At 43.7% G+C, this 25,185-nt stretch overlaps 2 protein-coding genes across 4 annotated transcripts in view; one reads left to right on the plus strand and one right to left on the minus strand.

Moving 5' to 3' along the window:
- The window catches only part of GLUD1 (glutamate dehydrogenase 1), a 35,022-nt gene extending 26,702 nt beyond the window's left edge, over window positions 1–8,320 (minus strand). The window contains exon 1 of one of the 2 annotated variants that reach the window (XM_083364236.1): window positions 7,774–8,320. In XM_083364236.1, coding sequence (XP_083220362.1) covers window positions 7,774–8,215 — 442 coding nt within the window. In that variant the 5' untranslated portion in view covers window positions 8,216–8,320. The remainder of the gene's footprint in view (window positions 1–7,773) is intronic. The other variant, XM_083364237.1, reaches the window with a different exon arrangement.
- A 37-nt stretch (window positions 8,321–8,357) lies between these two features.
- Window positions 8,358–25,185, plus strand: part of SHLD2 (shieldin complex subunit 2) — a 44,672-nt gene continuing 27,844 nt past the window's right edge. For both annotated transcript variants that reach the window (XR_014492706.1, XM_083364195.1), the window contains exon 1: window positions 8,358–8,489. The gene's annotated coding sequence lies outside the window, so the exon portion shown is untranslated. The remainder of the gene's footprint in view (window positions 8,490–25,185) is intronic.

Here is a 25,185-nt window from a genome sequence, read left to right on the forward strand (position 1 = left end):
AGACGGGATAAAACAGCCGTTGGAAAGGCAAGAAAAATCGCACCGAGGTTAGCAGCATCGTGCCCAACCAAGGCTAAGTAAGATTCACTTTGTCTAATAAGTGCTTAAGAGGCGATACGCTTTTCTGTTATAAAGGCCTCCTACTGCAAAATGACTCATCGCCATGGGTAAAACTTTCCACTGGAACTGGCACAAAAATGTTGTTTGTGGAGGATTTTCCTTCCCTTCGGCACACCCAAAAAAGAAAGTTAACGAAGTAGGACATCGCGGTCTGCAAAGAACAGACTCGACTCCGTTGTACTGAAGCAGCAATGAAAAAAAATCACCAAAGAATCCTGCTCAGTTCGTGAGCTTTTAACTTCCTTCTGGAAAAGTCAGACTTGTAGGTAAAACTGTACACGTACGGACAATTTAGCAGCTGCTTACAAACCGCAATAATTCAGCTTGTGAATGGCGATACAAAAACCTGGCGAAGCAAAGATCTTAGCTACCGGTGTTAGTAATAGATCCAATTTAGGAATAAAGTAGCTAAACCCCAAGTCCCTTAAATAAAGCTTATATAGGATGGGATATTTTCATATTTTATAGCAAAGAACAGAGCCATCTGCAGGGGATCAGCTATCCCATAAACCCCAGACTTCCTGGAAAATCCTTACTCCTCTGCCAGGAAACACCAACATGTTTTGCTTTGTTGCCAAATTCCTAGATATTTTTTTTTTTAGATGGGGCAGTTCCTGGAAGATAAGACACCCTAGATCAGAGGTCTTCAAACTCGGCCCTTTTATGACTCATGGACTTCAACTCCCAGAATTCCTCAGCCAGTGTGCCTGGCTGAGGAATTCTGGGAGTTGAAGTCCATGAGTCATAAAAGGGCCGAGTTTGAAGACCCCTGCCCTAGATCCTTGAGTCAAGTTTGCGATGGACAAAGGGAAATCATGAAACGGAACCAAAACCCGAAGCCATCATGCATTACGTGGGTTTAGGTTTAACCAAACAGCTTTGGACATTTTAACTTTTTAGCAACAACACACTAATTGGGAAGCAAGCACACGTCCAGTTGCTTACGCACTACTCAAGAGGAAAAAAAAAAGACACTCAACATTAAGAAGCTAATGGGGATTTTAAAAACGAGTGATGTTTGCAAATCGCAGAGATGTCCTAAAACAACCATTGTAATCGGGCTTAAGGCTCTGCTAGTTGATCCAAGAGGTAGAAAGACAAAGCAAATGTCAACAGGACGATTTATTCCAGAGATGTCAAACACAAGTCCCGGGGGCCGGATGCGGCCCGTGAAGTACCCTATCTACCTACCCTATCTATCTATCTATCTATCTATCTATCTATCTATCTATCTATCCTATCTGTCTCTATCTACCCTCTTATCTTGCCTATCCTATTTACCTACCCTATCTGTGCTATCTATCCTATCTACTCTATCTACCCTATCTTATCTATCCTATCTACCTACCCCAGACATGTCAAACACAAGGCCCGGGGGCCAGATCCGGCCCGCAAAGTGGTTTCATGCGGCCCGCGAAGCCATCCTGGAAACAGTGAGGGAACGGCCCCCACTGCCTTGGCCCTGGCCCAGAGACCCTCCTTCTGCCAGAGACCCTCAGATCTGTCCCACTCCTGCCCGGGCCCCCATAGGCACCCTTGATGCGAACGATGTAGAGCTGGCCACGCCCACCCAGTAGGTCATAGGCACTCTGGCCACGCCCACCCAGTAGGCCACACCCACCCAGCCCCCTGAGGGTAACCGCAATGCTGATGCGGCCCTCCATGAAATTGAGTTTGACACCCCTGATTTTTTTTCAATAGGAATGCTGCTAAGGGGAACAATGGTTTCCTTTAAGATTGTGCATCTCCGCTAAGAGTCTGGATAAAGCAGAGATTAATGTATGACGCTCCATTACTAGAAGGTCATTCCTGTTTCCTGCACCTTGTTAGGACACTTTTGAGTTCTCTGGACAGCTGTCTATATGATGAATAGGAACAGCTGGAGTTTCTTCTGAAGTGCCACCTCCAAAGCACATGATCATACAGGCAAACCAACACCAGTGTACTGTTTACTGTATTATGATTGATTGTGAATTGTTTGCATGGTTTTCCTTATGAGAGACAGAGAGAGAGAGAGAGAGAGAGAGAGAGAGAGAGAGAGAGAGAGAGAGAGAGAGAGAGAGAGAGAATCTAAATCCCAATAAAGAAGTCCAAAACCCAGGCACCTTACAAAATTAGGACTAAGAATTTTTAATCAATGCATGATACTGCTACTGTTTCTTTCCATTACTGAAAATGTGCTTCTTAAGGTTTTAAGAAATATTTAGGAAGTGAAATTTAACGGCATATTTAAAGATGCTCTTGAAGCCGTAATGTACGGGAGTTTAGATAACCACAGCCGTTTAAAAATGAAATCCACAAAGTCAGCTAAGCATAGCAAGATGTATATCTTAACTCACAGGTCTGCAACCCGCGGCTCTGGAGCCGCATGCGGCTCTTTCAGCCATCTCCTGCGGCTCCCAGCCCTCTGCCATGTGCAGTCCAAAAAAAAAAAAAGTTCAACCAATCAATTCAAATATGCAGGGTAGGTGCATATCTCACCTTGGCTCCACTCTTCAGTCAAACCCTGTTTTGCGCATGCGCGCATGTATGCGCATGTGCACACATTTTTTTTGCGGCTCCCAGTTTTTCCTTTTGGGAGGGAACCGGTTCCGAGTGGCTCTTTCACTGTTTCAGGTTGCTGACCCCTGTCTTAACTAGTCCAACTGACTTGGAATACAGATTGAAAATATTTCTCAGGTGATAAATCAGCTCTGGGCAGAGTTTCTAAAACCACGGCAAAAAGATGGGAGAAATATTGGGATGTTTGGCAAACATATCTACTCTGAAACAGCAAGGAGACACTGACAATTATCCTTTTGCCACTATGACACAATATATACAATGCTATGTTGAAAACTTCTTTGAAAACTTCTTCTTTGAGAACAAGGGTTCTCAATAAAACTTTTTCAATATGACAATGTCTATATTTCATTGTATTTATTACAAAATTTATTTCCACCAGTTTCGTTTCAAATCGACTCTGGCTGGCTTACATCATAAAAACATTAAAATCATCATATAAATATGCCAAATAAGATCACAATACAATACAAACAGAATAAAACCATTGATACATATGAGAATGCAGATTTTACAAAAGGCGAATAGCATTTACTTTTTATCCTATATTTACACTTTTAATACTTGTTCTTGCTTCTTGCTAAACGTAAAGACGCCATGCCAGTTTTTATTTACTTCGACTGTAATGGTTTAAAGAACAATTATCTAAATTTTTTAAAAAAATAGGGCATAAGTTATTATCAATGGAAATAGATTCCTGCTTCTTGAAGTAATTTACAAGACATTTTTTCCAAAAGTCAGAAAGTATGGTAATCGAGAATTCTTGACTAGAAATCTCAACTACGTTCAAGGTTTTTCAATACCACAATGCGTACCGCTTCTAAAGACAGGGATGATGTGTGAACCAGCAATTAAAATTAGTTCAATACCCCAATGGGTATTCCCAATGGAATTATTTAAAGGACCGCCATAGAGTCAAGCTTTCAACTTTATTACAGACGATCGATCTTTAAGATACAATAATTTTTCTTTTATATTTAACCTGTCAAGGAATAATTCAGCAATACCCCCCAAAATATGCCAAAACCCAGAGATTGTCATATTAGACATGTTAGAAGGGTCTCACTCCCTTCAAACTCTTGGACTGTGCCAGAAACTGCTAGTGTTTGTTACTTATACATTATGTAAAAAAAGCGACAATGTGTAAGTTGGTGTGAAGTTTTAATGTTACAGAGAAGGAAGACTACCTTATCCTAATTCGCAACAATTAAATACAGAAAAAGGGAGGGTGCTAAGGAAACGAAAAGAAAATTAGAGCAAATCCACAAAAAGCAAGTGGATGTAGAAGATGACCAGGCTGAGTCTGAGGGAGGGGTCAAATGCGTCATCAGTCTCAAGTGTCTCTTCGCGCCCACAAGTGATCTAAGTCCAGCCTACCTTGAATTCCTTTGGCTCTTACTGTATCTACCGCCTACTTGCTTTGACAGTTAGTAGTTCAGGTACTTGTGTATAGAGCTTAAGTTTGCAATAAATCTTTACACCCATTTGAATTGCCTGGATCTTTTGGTTTCCCTGCCACCGGACAGTGGGTCACTTGTGTCTTCCAAACATCTCCGCCTAGCGCAAAGGCAGCAGCTTTGTTATTGGCAGGCCCATAGGCATGGCATCCATGTTATGAATCTACTATCTTCCCCAACGTTTCGTAGAAAACATTCACAAGCAAATAATTCAAACACTCTAAAGCTGCCTTGGCAGCCTTGAGAGCGGTGTGGGGGAGTAATGGAGTTCAACACACTAAAATGGAGAATATCTGCTGGGTTCTTGGGAGTCGCTGCTATTTACCAGCACCCGGGAACTCGAAAGAAGCCAATCCAAAATTTACCAGAGCTCCTTCAAGCAAGACTTGGAAATCAATATTAAGTGGATTTTGGTTTCCTACATAGGTTGGGGGAAAAATATTATGGCTCTTTAGAGAATGACGTTGGGACACAGAACTTTGGTCAGCAACATTGGAGAGGCTGTATTATGTGGCAGAAGTTACTTCAAGATTCAAAGCCACACAAAGAAACCAATCTGGAAACTACAAGAAAATATTGCCTTTGTCTTGGGTGATTCTGAAGTTATCTTCACTCCACGTAGACATCAAAGAACAAACTGTCTGCATCAAAGCAATTATTTTATTCGGTATCCTTCAGAAGCCACAATGGAATGTTTAAATCTTGTATCAAAACTAATCTGGACAGGCTGAACTGGGACCACCCATATTTGAAGAGTTCCAAGAGAGAGAGACTCTATTTCCCAGCCACATAAACTTCACATCTGGAACCTTCAACAAAGAGTTTTCAGCATTTCTTTTGTAAAATTCATGATCCAATAAAACATATATTTGGGTATGCTGATATGGTAGATGCCTGCAAACTCCACAGAAAACTCTTATTTTTCTCATGCAACTCAAGCAAGAATGGACTATGGACTGCAGGAAATTGTCAGAACTTGCAGAAAAAGCTTGTTTATCACACGGGGGAACTAAAGCAGGGAAGAAAAGGGAGGAACGCTACTTCCTCCTTCCTCCGCTACTTCCTCCTTCCTTCAGAGGACAAGTATGTCTCCATTATATAAAAATGCACCTTTCTAACCTTTGGTGCAGGTTTTCTTATCGAAAGAATCAGGTAACACTCTGGAAAAGATGTTTTGCGAGTCTCACCATGCTGGCCGTTGTGCTTAAGCAATCGTCAACTGCCGGATACACTACATGAATAAGTCAGTGACCACACACACACACACAAAGATAAATGTCCGAGTGAACTTTCCAATTCATTTTAACTGCAACGTTTCACAGCAAATCTAGTGCTTCGGAGACCAAATTAGGAACTGGGACAAACTCTCAGCCACACAAACCCAGTGTGTGACTGTGCCCCTTAACTTTTTCTCAGCGCAAACGTGTAAAGAGCTGTTTCCGGGAAAGAACTGGAGGAAGATAAGATACCTTTGAGCTCTTATGGAAAACCTGGGATGCAGGTGTACCAAACAAGGGGTGGGATGAATCACACAGTATCCAAAGATGTTTTCTGTAGCCTGCAGGGGTGAATGCTGCCAATTCTCAGCTTACTTTTTGCCTCCTTTTAAGGGTGGGGCGATTCAAAACAAAGAGCGCTACTAGTGTGACACCTCTTTTCCTTTGCAAAAATGGCCGGGGGATCCACACAACATCAAAGGCCACACAGTAGTCACACAGTAAACAGCCAAACTACCAAAAGAAGCCAATCTGTTTCAAGTATTAAGGCTTTAATTTCCCCTCTCACACCGCCCCCCCAGAGCATACCCTAGCATGAAGCAAGTAAGGGAAATTGCTATAAGGTTCCTCAATTCTTACTTGCAGCGACTTCCATACTTAAGGCTCCTTATCTTCCGTTTTTTCTACTGAAGAGGGGTGCCTAAGTCTTTAAAAAGGTTAACCAGAATAAGCAGGGATGGCAGGAAATGTATCTATGCAACAACCATTAAACAAAAGACCAGTCTCCAGGACACAAATCGGCACTTCCCTCTTGAAAAATCACCAAAAAACCCCCACAAACTTGGAAGTTTTTCTTTATATAGTAAGCAAGCCAGCCAAGCTGTAAATGCAGATAGGATCCCACAACCAATTTTCTCATAACTGAAAAATGCACTTTAACACAATCCCTGCACTATTCTGCAACAGAATTTTTTTTTAAAAAAAGAGTTTATTAGGAGGTCACGCTAAGCAAAGGATACGGGCTTGTTAATTATTTCAGTAGGGCCAACTTTGGAAAGAGATTTTTTTTTCCCCATTTCTACTCAGCAGTAAACACTGGTGCAATGCTATCACACCCTCCACACATCTCGGCAGCCCTGAAAAAGGGAGACGGTCAGAGCGGGAAGGTAAATAAAAAGAACACCATCTTTGCATTTTTAAAAAATAAAACAGCCCAGTTTTATTAAAGATTCATTAAGGGTGGGTGGGGGCGGATTCCTAAAGGGAGAAGTAAAGTCACTTCCGGCAGGTCTTTGACACACACACACACAGCAGCAGCAAAATGATAATGGAGAACATTTTATATTTATATCATCTATTGTAATATCCGTATAGGGCTTTTGTGTTTTTAGGGCTATTTGCAACGTTAGCAAAAACCCGCTCTGCCAGAGACTTGTGCAGTTGTTACGCGGAATGAATATTGCATTGAAAGCCCCAAGCAGAACCACAACAACACACACACATACACACACACAAAAACACCCCGCTTGTGCATTGTGTCACATACAGAAGGAGCGCCGGGTCCCTTTTCTGGCATGCAACACAAAACGACCAGCCCGAGATCACCAAGAGCCGAAGAAACAGCAGCAGCACCGGGGGGGGGGGGGGGGGGGGGGGGGGAGAGAGAGAGAGAGAGAGAGAGAGAGAGAGAGAGAGAGAAAGGGAAGGGGGAGAGAGAGAAAGAAAGAAAAAGAGAGACAGGGAGGGGGGGAGGGAGGGAGGGAGGGAGGGAGGGAGGGAGAAAGAAAGAAAGAGAGAAAGAAAGAAAGAAAGAAAGAAAGAAAGAAAGAAAGAAAGAAAGAAAAGAAAGAAAGAAAGGAGAGAGAGAGAGGGAGGGGCGAGGGAGAAAGAAAGAAAGAAAGAAAGAAAGAAAGAAAGAAAGAAAGAAAGAAAGAAAGAAAGAAAGAAAGAAAGAAAGAAAGAAAGAAAAAGAAAGGGAGAAAGAAAGAAAGAAAGAAAGAAAGAAAGAAAGAAGAGGGAGAAAGAAAGAAAGGAGAGAGAGAGGGAGGGGGAGAGGGAGGAAGAAAGAAAGAAAGAAGAAAGAAAGAAAGAAAGAAAGAAAGAAAGAAAGAAAGAAAGAAAGAAAGAAAGAAGGAAGAGAGAGAGAGAAAGAAAGGAGAGAAAGCGAGAGAGAGAGAAAGAAAGAAATTCCTCGGCACGTCTGAAAAGCCCCCCCGCCCCGTGTTTCAGTTCAGAGCAGCAGCGACACGCGTCTGGGGAGGCCGTGCAATTCAAGGCAGCCCCCGGGGGAGGCAGGCAGGCAGGCAAGCGGGCGAAGAGGATCCTCGTGCGGGATGGGAGGGGCGTGGCGCCTCGCCTCCCAAGACGCGTGTCGGCGTCGCGTCACGTGTGAAGGCGTCTCCCGGGGGGGGGCTCACCTCCCTTGCAGGGCGTGCGGTGCTGGCTGTGCTGGGCGCGGTAGCCCTCCACCACCTCCCACTCGCCGTTGTCGCGCTTGATGGGGAAGGAGACGCTGAGCACGTGGTTGCAGGGCTTGATGATGCGCAGGATGCCGCGGACGCGGTGCCGCTTCTCCTCGGCGCTCTCGCGGGTGCGCAGCCCGGACACCAGCTGGTCCTCCACGATGCCGGCGCCGCGGTCGAAGAAGCCCTCCACCATGCGGAAGAAGTTCGGGTCGTCCTCCGAGGACTCCTCGCCAACCACCGCCTGGCTGTAGCGCCGCCGGGACTGCCCGGGCAGCAGCAGCAGCGGCGAAGCCGAGCAGGGCTCCGTCGCCGCCCCCGCGGCGGACGGGCAGGCCGAGGCCGAGGCGGCGGCTGCGCGGGCGGGCGCCAGCAGCTCTCCCAGGCGGCGGTACATGATGGCGGCGACACTCGGCCCGGCCGCCGCCGCCGCCGCCGCCGCTGCCGCCTTTAAAGGAGCCCGCAGGGGCGGGCGGGAGCGCGCCGCCCCGCCCCGACGGCTTCTGCGCAGGCGCCCAGCGCGCCGGCGCCACGTCGAGGCGCCGGAAGGAACCGCCCGTCGCTCGGCGCGGCTCGCCGTTGGCCCGCCGCCGCCGCTCGCCCCGCCCACCCTCCCTCCCCCCTGCTCGCGGCGATGCTCGGGCCGGCTAAGATGGCGGCGCCGGTGGCGGGTGAGTAGAGGCTGCGAGTCTTCCTCCGCTCGAGGGCTGCGTTTGTGTGTGTGTGTGAGGTCGAGAGAGTTCTGCCTGTGTTTTGTCCTTGCGTGTGTGTGTGTGTGTTTTTAAACTTTGGGCTACTAATTGTTATTTGATCTTCTTTTCGTTCTGTTTTAACTCTTCATTTTGTCTTTTTAACTTTGCCCTGTAAACCGCCCTGAGTCCTTCGGGAATAAGGCGGTACTGAAATAAAATAAATAAATAAATAATAGTTTTACAGCATTTTTAAAAATATGTAAATGTCTGTGTGTGCGTGCGTGTGTATGTGTGTGTGTATACCTGTGTGTATACCTGTGTGGTTGTGTGTGTGTGTGTGTGTGTGCCCTAATAAGCAGGCATATACATAGAATGAAGGCTACTGCTAATCTTGTAAGCCGCCCTGAGTCTTCGGAGAAGGGCGGGATATAAATGGAATATATATGTATATATATATGTATGTATGTATGCGTGTATGTATGTATATGTATATGTGAGTGTGTGTGTGTGTGTATATATATATATATATATTTAATATATATGTGTATATATATTGAATTATTACCCCCCGTAGATAGGGCTCGCAACTTGGGAGTCCTCCTAGATTCGCGGTTCACCTTGGAAGATCACATGGTGGCTGTGACTAGGGGGGCTTTCGCCCAGGTTCGCCTGGTGCGCCAGTTGCGGCCCTATCTAAGCCGGGATGATTTATGCACGGTCACTCACGCGCTCGTGACCTCTCGTCTAGACTACTGCAACGCTCTCTACATGGGGCTTCCCTTGAGGACCACCCGGAGGCTCCAACTGGTACAGAATGCAGCCGCGAGAGTTGTGTTGGGAGTCTCCCGATACTCCCATGTTACACCTCTGCTCCGTGAGCTGCATTGGTTGCCAGTTGTCTTCCGGGTGAGATTCAAGGTGCTAGTAATGGTGTTCAAAGCCCTCCATGGCATGGGACCGGAGTACCTCAGGGAACATCTGCTGCCGGCATCAAGCTTCCTGCGCCCTGTGCGTTCCCACAGAGAGGGCCTCCTCAGGGTGCCACCGGTCAGAGAATGTCGACTGGTGGCCCCCAGGGGGAGATCCTTCTCTGTGGGCGCCCCGGAGCTATGGAACCAGTTACCGGTTGAGCTCCGGACGGTGCCCGATCTGCGCTCCTTTCGCCGCGATCTGAAAACATACTTGTTCGAGCAAGCCGGCCTGGCCTGAGGGGGGATTGGTGGGGTTTTTATCATTTTTACTGGGGTTTTTACTATGTATCAATTGTATTTTAATCGGGCATGTATTTAATTATCTTTTAGTTTTCGTAAATTTCTGTGTTTTATTCTTGCCCTGTACACCGCCCTGAGTCCTCCGGGAGAAGGGCGGTATAGAAATATTAATAAATTAAATTAAATTAAATATAATACAGGGATGCGGTGGCTCAGTGGGTTAGGATGCTGAGCTTGTCGATCAGAAGGTCGGCAGTTTGGCGGGTCGAATCCCGAGTGCCGCGTAGCAGAGTGAGCACCTGTTACTCGTCCCAGCTTCTGCCAACCTAGCAGTTCGAAAGCACGTAAAAATGCAAGTAGAAAAATAGGGACCACTCCGGTGGGAAGGTAACAGCGTTCCGTGCGCCTTTGGCGTCTAGTCATGCCGGCCACATGACCACGGAGACGTCCTCGGACAAGCTCTGCGGCTTTGAAACGGAGATGAGCACCGGCCCCTAGAGCCGGAAATGACTAGCACGCATGTGCAGGGGAACCTTTACCTTATATATAATACATATGTATGTGTGTGTAATATATATGTATATGTGTGTATGTATGTATATGTGTGTATGTGTGTGTATATATATAATATATATGTGTATGTATGTGTGTATATAATATGTATGTGTGTATACGCACACACACATACTATAAGCTATAATAGTGGAGATAATTCAGCATGGATTAAATCACTGTCAGTCTATATTGCAAAGGGGCAAATTGACTTGGAACAGTTTACATTGTGCAAGAATACGTTGAATCCCATCAAAGAACAACGTCTGCCTGTCCCAGATCCTTGGGAAGGACTAGTAGTGGATAAAAATGCCAAATCCAGCCTGAACATCTGGCTGACTGTCTAACTGACCATAATCATAAAATTGACATTGACAGACTCCCCATCCGTCAATTGCAAAAACTAGCTTTACTTAGAACAGTTTACATCCTTTCATGCCATCAAATGTTCACGTCTAGGGAAGGACTTGATAGGTGGACAGAATTGCTCGATCCAGTCTAAAAATCTGGCCGACTGGTATGCTGAACTATGAGGGTAATATTGTCATTGACAAATTTGTCATTAGTCAGTTGCAGAAGTCAGCTTTACACGGAACAGCTTATAACCTGTGATAACACATCAAATAACAACATTTTATACAGGGAGGAGGTGAAGGCTTTGATGGACTGGTTTTGAATATTAATAAAACAAAGGAGATCATACTTGATTTTAGAAGGAGCCAGCATAGTCATATTCCACTTTGTATCAAGGCTGCAGCTGTCGAGGTGGTCAACAGTATAAAGTATCAGGGGATGCAGATAGCTAACAATCTGACTTGGTCTCTTCATACATTATCTTTAGTGAAATGTGCAAACCAGTGTTTGCATTTCTTGCATCAGATGAGGAGAGCATATCTTTCTCCTTCGCTCCTGGCCACTTTTAACAGAGGCTTGACGGAGAGCATTTTAATAAACTGCATCACTATTTGGTTTGGTGGTAGCAGAGCCTCAGATAGAAGGTCCATAGAGAGTGGTAAGGACAGCCGAAAAGGTTATAGGAAGCCTGTTTCCCACTATTCAGGACACTGCTTATAAGCACTATGTGCTTAGAGCTCAAAGCATTCTTAGAGACCCCATACATGATCTGTTTTCTCTTGCTCCCCTCTGGGAGGAGGTTTCAAAGTATTTATAGCAGAACTATTAGATTCTGTAACAGCTTTGTTCCTTATGCCATCCATCGTGTAAATTTTCGGGATTCTTCCCCCCCCCCTCCACCATTTATATGTAAACATTAGAACTACAGTTGCAAGAAAAAGTATGTGAACCCTTTGGGATTATGTGGTTTTTTGCATGAATTGGCCATAAAATGCGCTCTAAACGTCATGTAAGTCACAACAACAGAAAAACACAGTCTGCTTAAAATAATACTACACAAACATTAGCTGTTGTCATGTTTTAATTGAAGATAAGATGGAAACATTCACAGTGCAGGGTGGAAAAAGTATGTGAACCTTTGGACTTAATAACTGGTTGACCCTCCTTTGGCAGCAATAACCTCAACCAAACGTTTCCTGTAGTTGCAGATCAGACCTGCACAACTATCTGGAGTAATTTTGGACCACTCCTCTGCACAAAACTGTTTCAGTGTAGCAATATTCTTGGGATGTCTGGTGTGAATCGCTCTCTTAAGGTCATGCCACAGCATTTCAATCGGGTTGAGGTCAGGACTCTGACTGGGCCACTCCAGAAGGCGTATTCTGTTCTGTTGAAGCCATTGTTTTGTTGAATTACTTGTATGCTTTGGGTCATTGTCCTGTTGCATCACCCATCCTCTGCGGAGCTTCAGTTGGCGGACAGATGGTCGTACGTTTTCCTGCAAAATGTCCTGATAAACTCTGGAATTCATTTTCCTATCAATGACAACATCTGTCCACGTTTGAAGTTTGCAAAAGAGCACCTGGATGTTCCACAGCACTACTGGCAAAATATACTGTGGACAGATGAAACCAAAATTGAGTTGTTTGGGAAAAACACACAACACTATGTGTGGAGAAAAAATGGCACAGCACACCAACATCAAAACCTCATCCCCACTGTAAAACATGGCGGAGGGAGCATCATGGTTTAGGGCTGCTTTGCTGCCTCAGGGCCTGGACGGATTGTTGTCATTGGTGGGAAAATGAATTCCAGAGTTTATCAGGACATTTTGCAGGAAAACGTATGACCATCTGTCCGCCAACTGAAGCTCCGCAGAGGATGGGTGATGCAACAGGACAATGACCCAAAGCATACAAGTAATTCAACAAAACAATGGCTTCAACAGAACAGAATACGCCTTCTGGAGTGGCCCAGTCAGAGTCCTGACCTCAACCCGATTGAAATGCTGTGGCATGGCCTTAAGAGAGCGATTCACACCAGACACCCCAAGAATATTGCTACACTGAAAAAGTTTTGTGCAGAGGAGTGGTCCAAAATTACTCCAGATCGTTGTGCAGGTCTGATCTGCAACTACAGGAAACGTTTGAGGTTATTGCTGCCAAAGGAGGGTCAACCAGTTATTAAGTCCAAAGGTTCACATACTTTTTCCACCCTGCACTGTGAATGTTTCCATCTTATCTTCAATTAAAACATGACAACAGCTAATGTTTGTGTAGTATTATTTTAAGCAGACTGTGTTTTTCTGTTGTTGTGACTTACATGACGTTTAGAGCGCATTTTATGGCCAATTCATGCAAAACTCCACGTAATCCCAAAGGGTTCACATACTTTTTCTTGCAACTGTATAACCCTGACATAAATAGACTTAAGTTGTTTACATTTCATGAAAGCCGTGTTCATTATATGTTGCACGGGAACATATCTTAGCAGAATATTCTTTATTGGCCAAGTGCGATTGAACGCACAAGGAATTTGCCTCTGGTGCGCAAGCTCTCAGGATACATACAAGCAACAAAGTGATAAATTATAAGACACAACCAACAACGTGATAGTCGTTAAGATGCGAATAGGAGCAAGTAAATAGGAAAGATGACAATACAGTCCTGCTACACAGTTAAATATCCTTAGGCGTAAACGATGTTTGGCAAAGTGATGGCATGGGAGAAAAATCTTGTCTTTGTGTCTAGTTGTTTTGCCGTGCAGTGCCCTACAGCGGAGTCCCGAGGGGAGAAGTCGAAACAGTTCATGTCCAGGATATGAGAGGTCTGTAGATGTTTTCTCAGCCCTCTCTATCTGTAGTGGCCTTCGAAATGCTAGAAAGCTGCTACATAGTGAAGTAACAGCTGTACTGATGCAGTTTCCCCCCCCCCCTTCCCAGCATAAGAAAAAAGAGCATAGCTTGCAAAAAACCACAAACGTTGTAACTTGTCAAGTGGCATTTCTAAAGCTGGACCGTTTTGAAAACCCCTTTCAATCTGTTTGCACTGAGGTTTGCTTGCACAGTGCCCAAGGCAGAAAACGGCTTGCATCAGATACCCAAGAGATAAGAAATGTCTCCATATTTGTCTGTGTCTGTGGACAGTCTGCATCACCAGTCTGTAAATGGGCAGAAACCGGGGGGGGGGGTGGATTTTTTTTTCCCCTCCCCTGAAATGTACCATGCGGTTTTTCTCGGTTTATGCAAATCATTTTGAGGATGGAGTGACAGCTGTTCTGAGATCTTTAAGGATGTTTGCTGACAACGTACTGCATACTGTCTTTGTCTCGGTCTGGGACGTCTGCCCTTCCTTCTGTTGAGAGGGCAACTTTTGAAAAGAAAGGGGAACCAGTCCACCCCCCCAGTCCCTGATGAACCAGTGTTAACCTTCCTGTCCTTTTCCCGTGAGCCGTGATTGGAGTCACACATAAGTAGGAGAATTCCTTAAAAGGTAAAGGTTCCCCCGCACATGCGTGCTAGTCGTTTCCGAGTCTAGGGGCCAGTGCTCATCTCTGTTTCAAAGCCGAAAAGCCAGCGCTCTGTGGTCATGTGGCCGGCATGACTAGATGCCAATGGCGCACGGAACGCTGTTACCTTCCCACCGGAGTGGTCCCTATTTTTCTACTTGCATTTTTACGGGCTTTCGAACTGCTAGGTTGGCAGAAGCTGGGACGAGTAACAGGCGCTCACTCTGTTACGCGGCACTCGGGATTCGACCCGCCAAACTGTCGACCTTTTGATCGACAAGCTCAGCGTCCTAACCCACTGAGCCACCGCGTCCCTTTTAGGAGAATTCCTTAGGCACGTGCCAAGTACGATGATAGCCGAAGTGGATTAGGACTTACCTGCCATTTCTCCTTTCTTCCATCTATCAAGAACTGAATGTAGGCTGACCTACACGTTCTGTAGTAACTTAGGTCCCCTTTGAACGCTTGCTTTGTTTCTAGTTCTGTTCTATTTTATTATTTTATTTTTATTGGTCTCTGGTTCTAGTGCTTAAGAAATGCAATGTTTCATTCAGAGCCCAAAGATCTGGGTAAGAGTTTGCCTTAGGCAAACTCTCATCCAGATCTTTGGGCTCTGAATGAAACATTGCATTTCTCAAGCACTAGACCCAGAGACCAATAAAAAATAAAGCAGAACTAGAAACAAAGCAAGTGTTCAAAGGGGGCCTAGGTTACTACAGAATGTGTAGGTCAGCCTACATTCAGTTCTTGATAGATGGAAGAAATGGCAGGTAAGTCCTAATCCACTCCGGCTATCATCGTTCCTGGCATGTGTCATTAACGACATAAGACCACATAGAGACATAAGGCATTAGCACAACCACATGTAGTTATCCTTATTGCAAGTCTTGAAACTCCACAAATGCCTTTTGATCCAAGAATAATGTACCAAAGTTAAAATTCTCATGGTTTAGAACAGGGGTAGGCAACCTTGGCTCTTTTATGACTCGTGGACTTCAAGTGGTCTAGAACTCCTCTCTTTCTCTCTCTCTCTTTCATGGTGTCCAGAATGAATGGAAGCGATCAGCTGCCAGTGTCATGACATGGTTTGTACTCTTGCAGCGTGTGATCACGTAGCAGCTGGGGCATAAGCTAAGGGCATGTACCTGTTGCCCTTTGCGCCTTCCATTTAGTATTTTTTTTTTTGTCCCCGTTTAGTATTTCACATTTGGTCTCGTGAACAAGTCTGGCACGATTCCACAATGCAACAGAGCGGAGTTCAAAGATAGGAGGGCCTTCCTCCCCCCTGCCCCCTCCTCCCGGAGCTGAACTCTCAGATCTACACCATTGCAAAATCAGTCAAGAATTTTCTTCTCTACAAGTACTTTTTTTTTTTTGGCTTGCTTTGAAGCTTTCATTCTCCTGAGGGGTGACAAGCCACAGTAAAGAATTCCCACTTTAAGAAATGCATGCAGGGAGATACAGGTATTCCTCGACTTACGGCAGTTCATTTAGCGACCCTTAGAATTTTCAGTGACGTTGCAAAAAAAAAGTGACGCGACCGTTTTTTCACACGACCATCGCAACATCCCCATGGTCACGTGATCAGAATTTGGATGCTTGGCAACCGACTCGTATTTATGATGGCGGCAGGGTCCCCGGCGGTCACGTGATCCCCCTTTTTGCGACTTTCCGACAAGCAAAGTCAGTGGGGAAGCCAGATTTCACTTAACAGCTTTGTCACTAACTTAACAATTGCAGTGATTCACTTGACAACTGTGCCAATCAAAGACTAACAAGTCATAAATATCTGTTTGGCAGTATTGTTATGCTATTCAGCTCAGCGCCTAGTGGTTTGCTAGGTAGGTAGGTAGGTAGGTAGATAGGGCAGATAGAGCAGATAGATAGGGTAGGTAGGTAGATAGAATAGATAGGATAGCTCATATAGAGTAGATAGCGCAGATAGGGTAGGTAGATAGGATAGGTAAGATAACAGGGTAGATAGGGTAGGTAGGTAGATAGGGGGAGAGAGAGAGCAGATAGCACAGATAGGGTAGGTAGATAGGATAGATAAGATAGGGTAGATAGAGTAGATAGGATAGATAGCACAGATAGGGTAGGTAGATAGGATAGGCAAGATAAGAAGGTAGATAGAGACAGATAGAGTAGATAGATAGATAGATAGATAGGGTAGGTAGATATGGTAGAGTAGATAGATACATAGCACAGATAGGGTAGGTAGATAGGAAAGATAGATAAGAGGGTAGATAGAGACAGAGAGTAGATAGGCTAGATAGATAGATAGGGTAGGTAGATAGAGATAGATAGATAGGGTAGGTAGATAGAGATAGATAAGATGGGTAGATAGAGAGTAGATAGGCTAGATAGGTAGATAGATAGGATAGACAGAGTAGATAGGATAGATAGATAGATAGATAGATAGATAGATAAGGTAGATAGGAGAGATAGATAAGATGGGTAGATAGAGACAGAGTAGATAGGCTAGATAGGTAGATAGATAGGATAGACAGAGTAGATAGGATAGATAGATAGATAGATAGATAGATAGATAGATAGATAGGGTAGGTAGATAGAGAGTAGATAGGCTAGATAGGTAGATAGATAGGATAGACAGAGTAGATAGGATAGATAGATAGATAGATAGATAGGGTAGGTAGATAGAAGAGATAGATGAGATGGGTAGATAGAGACAGAGTAGATAGGCTAGATAGATAGATAGGGTAGGTAGATAGAGATAGATAGATAGGGTAGGTAGATAGAGATAGATAAGATGGGTAGATAGAGAGTAGATAGGCTAGATAGGTAGATAGATAGGATAGACAGAGTAGATAGGATAGATAGATAGATAGATAGATAGAGTAGGTAGATAGAAGAGATAGATGAGATGGGTAGATAGAGACAGAGTAGATAGGCTAGATAGATAGATAGGGTAGGTAGATAGAGATAGATAGATAGATAGGGTAGGTAGATAGAGATAGATAAGATGGGTAGATAGAGAGTAGATAGGCTAGATAGGTAGATAGATAGGATAGACAGAGTAGATAGGATAGATAGATAGATAGATAGATAGATAGATAGATAGATAGATAAGGTAGATAGGAGAGATAGATAAGATGGGTAGATAGAGACAGAGTAGATAGGCTAGATAGGTAGATAGATAGGATAGACAGAGTAGATAGGATAGATAGATAGATAGATAGATAGATAGATAGATAGATAGATAGGGTAGGTAGATAGAGAGTGGATAGGCTAGATAGGTAGATAGATAGGATAGACAGTAGATAGGATAGATAGATAGATAGATAGATAGATAGATAGGGTAGGTAGATAGAAGAGATAGATGAGATGGGTAGATAGAGACAGAGTAGATAGGCTAGATAGATAGATAGGGTAGGTAGATAGAGATAGATAGATAGATAGATAGATAGATAGATAGATAGATAGGGTAGGTAGATAGAGATAGATAAGATGGGTAGATAGAGAGTAGATAGGCTAGATAGGTAGATAGATAGGATAGACAGAGTAGATAGGATAGATAGATAGATAGATAGATAGATAGATAGATAGAGTAGGTAGATAGAAGAGATAGATGAGATGGGTAGATAGAGACAGAGTAGATAGGCTAGATAGATAGATAGGGTAGGTAGATAGAGATAGATAGAGATAGATAGATAGGGTAGGTAGATAGAGATAGATAAGATGGGTAGATAGAGAGTAGATAGGCTAGATAGGTAGATAGATAGGATAGACAGAGTAGATAGGATAGATAGATAGATAGATAGATAGATAGATAGATAGAGTAGGTAGATAGAAGAGATAGATGAGATGGGTAGATAGAGACAGAGTAGATAGGCTAGATAGATAGATAGGGTAGGTAGATAGAGATAGATAGATAGATAGATAGGGTAGGTAGATAGAGATAGATAAGATGGGTAGATAGAGAGTAGATAGGCTAGATAGGTAGATAGATAGGATAGACAGAGTAGATAGGATAGATAGATAGATAGATAGATAGATAGATAGATAGATAGATAGATAAGGTAGATAGGAGAGATAGATAAGATGGGTAGATAGAGACAGAGTAGATAGGCTAGATAGGTAGATAGATAGGATAGACAGAGTAGATAGGATAGATAGATAGATAGATAGATAGATAGATAGATAGGGTAGGTAGATAGAAGAGATAGATGAGATGGGTAGATAGAGAGTAGATAGGATAGATAGGTAGATAGATAGGATAGACAGAGTAGATAAGATAGATAGAGCAGATAGATGGATAGAGCACATAGAGTGGACAGATAGAGCAGATAGGGTAGGTAGGTAGGTAGGGCAGATAGGGTAGGATAGATAGATCGATAGAGTGAATAGAGAATAGATAGATAGCACAGATAGGATAGTTAGATAGGATAAACAGGGTAGATACATACATAACACACATTTAAACATGCTATATACAACATATGTATGGACCTACAGCCTTAGATATAAGCAACAAATAAATATTAATCACTGTCCATCTTGAACACATAACAGAAGGAGGAACCTTTAGAGTTCACAAGGTTAAGACTGTATGGAACAAAAACTCCGACTCAATCTGAAAACGACTGAAAATAAAAAAAAACAAAGAAATAACCTTAACTCACATAGTGGAATAAAAGACAAAAAAGACACACACACACACCCCAAAGTTCACCCTTCCACCTTGCAAAAAAAAAAAAAACCTTGGTCTTTACCAAGAGAGGAAGTGCCAGGCAAATGGGTGGCAGGGAAACGCACCTGACATTCAAACTGGTTGACCTCAGGCTTTCCAGAAAAAGGCATCTGGGGGGGGGACTTAATTGGGCACACATTTGTGCCTTGTAAATAGCTAAGCTCCAGAACCTTTTGTGCTGCTCTTTCTCCCGTCCCCCCCCCCCACCACCGCAGAAGAGCCCAAATTTATGGCCTGTATCCTAGACGGTTACAAAGAGACCTTTTGTCTCTTGCACCGGCCTTTTTGTATCCTGACCTATAACCCTCTCAACACTTTGCAAATCCCTCTTTGGAGCAGAAAAATATGGCAGGCCCATTATCGCCAATTAAGACTGAGCCGGCGGCGAGACGAGTCTCTTTCCCTCCCTTCCCCCTCCCCATCATTTGTTCAACCACATCGTTTGCGGTCGGTGTTTTGCTGGCCTTATGTGATCTTCCGCTGAACACCCGATGGTGCCTGCCTGCGTTGGAAAGGAACTCCCAATCGCTGGCCCTTTTAATCACAGCCATTTAGGAGAAAATCCACACTGGGCTGAGAAATGCATAGCTCAGCAAAAGCGGTCCCAAAGCTGCTTCTGTTTATTTTGGAGCGATCTGATTGGCCGCGCCCGGCGCTTTGGCCCATGCCGAGCGTATCGTCTTCCATCAGATCTGGAAAACTGCGATGTTTTATCTTTTTTTCTTCTTTTTTCCTCCTTTTTTCTTTCTTTTTTTTTAAATTGAAAAGTTTTATAAAAAGTTACAAAATTATCCCCTTCCCAACCCCCCCAAGCCCCCCTCCCCCACTTCCCAAAGCTGATTACAGGGTTACAAATATATAGTACGGTAATCATAATCTAACTAACATTAATCAATTATATAAAAAACCAAATACATAATACATTTAACCCGCCTTTAACGTAATTACCAACATTCTAAAATACCCAACTTCTAAAAAAAAATAATTTATAACAATAACAATCTAAAATTTACTCATAAGCTAAATGGAACTTTTTAGTCCCATATTTTTTCTGAATATAATCTATCCATCTTCTCCAAACCGAAACGTATCTCTCTTGTGAATGATCCTTCAAGTAAGCAGAAATCTTAGCCATTTCTGCTAGATTTGACACTTTAAGCATCCACTCCTCTATAGTAGGCAGGCAATCCTTCTTCCAATATTGCCCTCGCAGCTGTTATCAAATTCAACATCAAATTAATTTCTTTAGTGTCACAGTCTGTAATAACACCCAATAAAAATAACTGTGGAGTAAACTTTATCTTTCTCTTAAAAATCTTTTGAATGTTCCACCAAATTTTAATCCAAAAAGCTTTTATATTTCTACAAGTCCACCAAATATGAAAATAAGTAGCGTCCAAACTACCACATCTCCAACATTTGGGCTGTAAATTAGAATACATACCAGACAGCTTTTTAGGATCCAAATGCCATCTATAAAACATTTTATAAAAATTTTCTCTTAAGTTTTGGGCTCTTTTTTTTTTTTTTTTTTGACAGACTGCTGGAAGAACGGCCCCTGCAGATCGGTACTCTTAAAATAAGGGAATTTCTTCCTTAAAAGGTGCAGGAAGGTGAGAATGAGAAAGAAGCATTTCCCTTCAGATCTGCTTTTTCACGCCTAGATTTATAGAATCAGTTGTGGTTGCAAGTCAAGGACCACCTGTGATTCCCGGAAATTTTGTTTCAGATGTTGTCTTAAAATATTGGCAGCTTCCCCAGCGTGCTCCACCAAACCCTTATTGTTCGGCAACTTCGTGTCAGTAGGGGCATTTTATTTTTTTGAAGAACGTGGTGTAAGTAAAACTTGGAGAGGTTGGTTCGTGCTGCCAAGAAGGATTTTGGTAAGAGAAGGAAGGGATGGAGGGAGGATTAAGAAGAATCATAAAATGTCATCAGGGTGTGAGAGTTAGGCTGGTATTGAAATGTTGCAACACCGTTCCCAACGAAACACCGAGATCAAAGTATTCTGAGAATCCCAACAGTTTAATCTACCTGTCTTCTCCTCTGTGGCAAGAAAGAAGATTATTTTGGAAGCTCACAGCTGTCTTTAAATAAAACTTTTCAGATCCATCTCTTTGAGATACACTAACAAGGGGTCTCTGAGAAAATGTTGAGCGGTCTTAGGTACCTTAAAGGTAAAAGGTAAAGGTTCCCCCGCACATGCGTGCTAGTCGTTTCCGACTCTAGGGGCCGGTGCTCATCTCCGTTTCAAAGCCGAAGAGCCAGCGCTTGTCCGATGACGTCTCCGTGGTCACGTGGCCGGCATGACTAGACGCCAAAGGCGCACGGAACGCTGTTACCTTCCCACCGTAGTGGTCCCTATTTTTCTACTTGCATTTTTACATGCTTTCGAACTTCTAGGTTGGCAGAAGCTGGGACGAGTAACAGGCGCTCACTCTGCTATGCGGCACTCGGGATTCGACCCGCCAAACTGCCGACCTTCTGATCGACAAGTTCAGTGTCCTAACCCACTGAGCCACCGCGTCCCTTCTTAGGTACCTTGGGGGGGGAGAACCCTCATCCTGATGAGGCAACTAGTGTGTTTCTCACTCAACGTTTGCACCAGAGATGGCACAAACAGAATTGGGGGCTCTTTCAGAACCCTCTTCATTCGTCTTGAAATAAACAGAAATCCCACGTAGTAGCAATGCAGCTCCAGGGAACTCTGGATCAAAGTAGCTTTATCTGGATGGCTGTTTAAAGTCTGTGAGTCTGAGGGCACAAATACTGGACTAATATTTGATGTTCGTTGGGCACCGGAACAGGGAATAAATTGCTGTGTCTAGTTGTTCGAAGTTTTCGGTGCCTTTTGATGCCCATCTTCCTCCGTTAAGATTCATACCTGGGCACAACAGGCCTATGTGGTAGGTCGGCAGAGGGGGAGAATTGGTCCAACGATACCCCTGGCTGAGGGAGAATCTGAACCCAAGCCTTCCCAATCCTACTCCAACATCTTCATCAGTATACCCCCGGAGTTTTCACTGACTGAACGTTGGCCTTACTATGTTAATACTCACTCTGTTGTCCTTTCCAAGCTGTCTTCTTGGGAAGAGAATGGGAAGATTTTTACCCTGATATCCGTCTGTCTGTCCATCCATCCATCCATCACAGGTCTGTGTCTTCCTCCTAATTTGAGGAAGACACACACCACTTATAAGGGTGAGAAAGGAATGTTTATATGTTTGTCTGTGTCTATGTGTCTATATAAGGGACTCAGTGGGTTAGGACGCTGAGCTTGTTGATCAGAAGGTCGGCAGTTTGGCGGGTCGAATCCCAAGTGCCGCGTAGCAGAGTGAGCGCCTGTTACTCATCCCAGCTTCTGCCAACCTAGCAGTTCGAAAGCACGTAAAAAATGCAAGTAGAAAAATAGGGACCACTACGGTGGGAAGGTAACGGTGTTCCGTGCGCCTTTGGCATCTAGTCATGCCGGCCACATGACCACGGAGATGTCCTCGGACAAGCGCTGGCTCTTCGGCTTGGAAACAGAGATGAGCACCGGCCCCTAGAGTCGGAAACGACTAGCGCGCATGTGCGGGGGAACCTTTACCTTTATGTCTCTATATATACTGTACAGTGTGGTGTGTGTGTGTGTGGTATTTCCCACTATTACGCATACTGAACTTGTAATTCATAATTCCATCATCTCTGACTGAAAAGAAAAAAAATGATGACGAAGCCACTTCGCTGTATCAGAAAGCTACCCTGGGTGGCCAAATAAACCTAACAAATGATTTATGCTCCTCAATCCCCCTAGTCCACGGGTAGGCAACCTCGGCTCTTTTATGACTCATGGACTTCAACTCCCAGAATTCCTGAGTCAGCTATGCTGACTCAGGAATTCTGGGAGTTGAAGTCCATGAGTCATAAAAGACCCGAGGCTGCCTACCCCTGCCCTAGTCGAAATGCCTCCAACCCTTTCAAAGCTGCCTCTTGACCCCATGATCAGTTTGATGTTACTGTTGATGGAGGCCTCTATCTTTTGATTTTTTTTCCCCCAAGGTAGCGTTCTACTGAACACACTAGGAGCCCATTCTTGTCCATTCCTTGTTCTCGTTCGTTGCGTAATACGGTCTTTGATTAGTTATGCATTCATTTTTCACATTAGTTACATTTTAACCGGAAGACTCCATATTGTACGACTGTAAACTTCCTTGATTGTGCCAAAGGAATTTGTTCACGTTTCAGGCAAAGTGATCTACTTCATAGATTGCTCGGAAACACAAAATTGTTATTTCCTAACTTCTCTTGTTTTTTTTTATTGAAAAGTTTTACAAAGTTTTAATGAAAAAAAAAACCCTCCCCACCAACTCTCCCCCCTTTCCTCCCCCCCCCCCCCGGACTTCCCAAAGCAGAATACAGGGTATTACATATAGCAATCTTAAGCAAACATAATGCTAAATATCTAATACAACGTTAACAAACCTTCCACCCTTTAACTTCCTTATAACAAAACTAAAATAATTATAATAACACTTCTACAATTATTAAGAATTATTCATATGCTATTTGAAACTTTCTAGTCCCATATTTGTTTTGAATATAATCAATCCATCTTTTCCATTCCAAAATATATTTTTCTTGTGACTGATCTTTCCAATATGCTGAAACTTTTTCTCTTGCGTTCCCATTTTTTATTGGAATCTGGCTGGAATTCATAGAAATGGATGTGTCTTATAGGAAAATTTGGGACACGAAAAGAATAATTTTGAGAAAGGTATATCTTGTTTAGGGACGCGGTGGCTCAGTGGGTTAGGACGCTGAGCTTGTCGATCAGAAGGTCGGCAGTTGGGCGGGTCGAATCCCGAGTGCCGCGTAACAGAGTGAGTGCCTGTTACTCGTCCCAGCTTCTGCCAACCTAGCAGCTCGAAAGCACGTAAAAATGCAAGTAGAAAAATAGGGACCACTACAGTGGGAAGGTAACAGCATTCCGTGCGCCTTTGGTGTCTAGTCATGCCGGCCACATGACCATGGAGACGTCCTTGGACAAGCGCTGGCTCTTCGGTTTTGAAACGGGGATGAGCACCGGCCCCTAGAGTTGGAAACGACTAGCACGCATGTGCATGGGAACCTTTGCCTTTACCTTTTTATATCTTGTTTGACTGCACGGGATTGGTGATCCTGTCCTGAACGGCATCTGCATAAAACATTCAGAAACAAAGTGCAAACACACGTCGTTCAGAAATAGATAATTTTCAAGTGAGAGGATTCGATATCAGGAAACTATATCTTGTGTCTAGCCCTGGAAGTTTCGTCTTGTAATTATCCCCAATAATAAAGAAATATATAGATAGCAACAAAGAACATAGAGTGAACTTGGTGATAAAGTTGGGGGGAAAATAGGAGGAAATAACTAGAAGGATAAAGGAAATAGAATAACACAGTTAGAAGGGACCTTGGAGGTCTTCTAGTCCAGCCCCCTGTTTAGGCGGGAGACCTTATACCATTCCAGACAAGTGGCTGTCCAAACTCTTTTTTAAAAACCTCCCGTGTTGGGAGCACCCACAAGTTTCAAAGATAGACCGTTCCAATGATTAATTGTTTTCATTGTCAGGAAATTTCTCCTTAATTCTGGGTTGTTTCTCTCCTTGACAGAAAATGACCATCCTCCATTGTTTCTGCAAACATTGGCAGGAACATACACGGTTCCCTTCACACCTTTTTTTTTTTTGTTTAAAAAAAAGTCTCCCATAGAAATGTTGTTGATCCATTGAAGTTGAAGCCGGGCCATCTTTCAAGGTCAAATCTGCTTATGCTACGTGGCGTAGACTAGACAATCTGTGATCCGTTGGGTTCTTGCAAGGTCCCCATTGACTTTGTCCTAGAAAGCTTCCCAGGAAAGAAATTGCAAGGCCACATCCGTGCTCCCGCCATCAGCCCGGTCATGTGTGATCCCCATTGAGAGTGTGTGTGTGTGTGTGTGTGTGTGTGTGTGTGTGTGTGTGTGTGTATTAACTAAACGAACACTGGGATGGAATAAGAAAAACTAAAACAGTTTTTATTGCTAAAAGATCAAGCTTTCGTTGGCTAACTGCCAACGTGGTCAGGATGGAAACGCTGGGGTGGGGAGAACGCATTTATACTGTTGGTGTCTGCACTCTGCTCATGGTTAGCCCAACGAAAGCCATCTTATTCCTTGATAAGATGGGAGTCCTGGCATTCTGTAACGTTAGCTTCTTTGAGATATGTTGGTTGGAAAGGTTTTGCCCTTTAAGGCACCGTTTCACCCAGTTAAAGGTAACAGACGTGGGAGTTTATATAGAAAATGTCAGGAACTGAAGCTCAGAATTTCTTAAAAAGT

Source organism: Vipera ursinii (assembly GCF_947247035.1).
Source record: "Vipera ursinii genome assembly, chromosome: 5".
NCBI lineage: Eukaryota > Metazoa > Chordata > Lepidosauria > Squamata > Viperidae > Vipera > Vipera ursinii.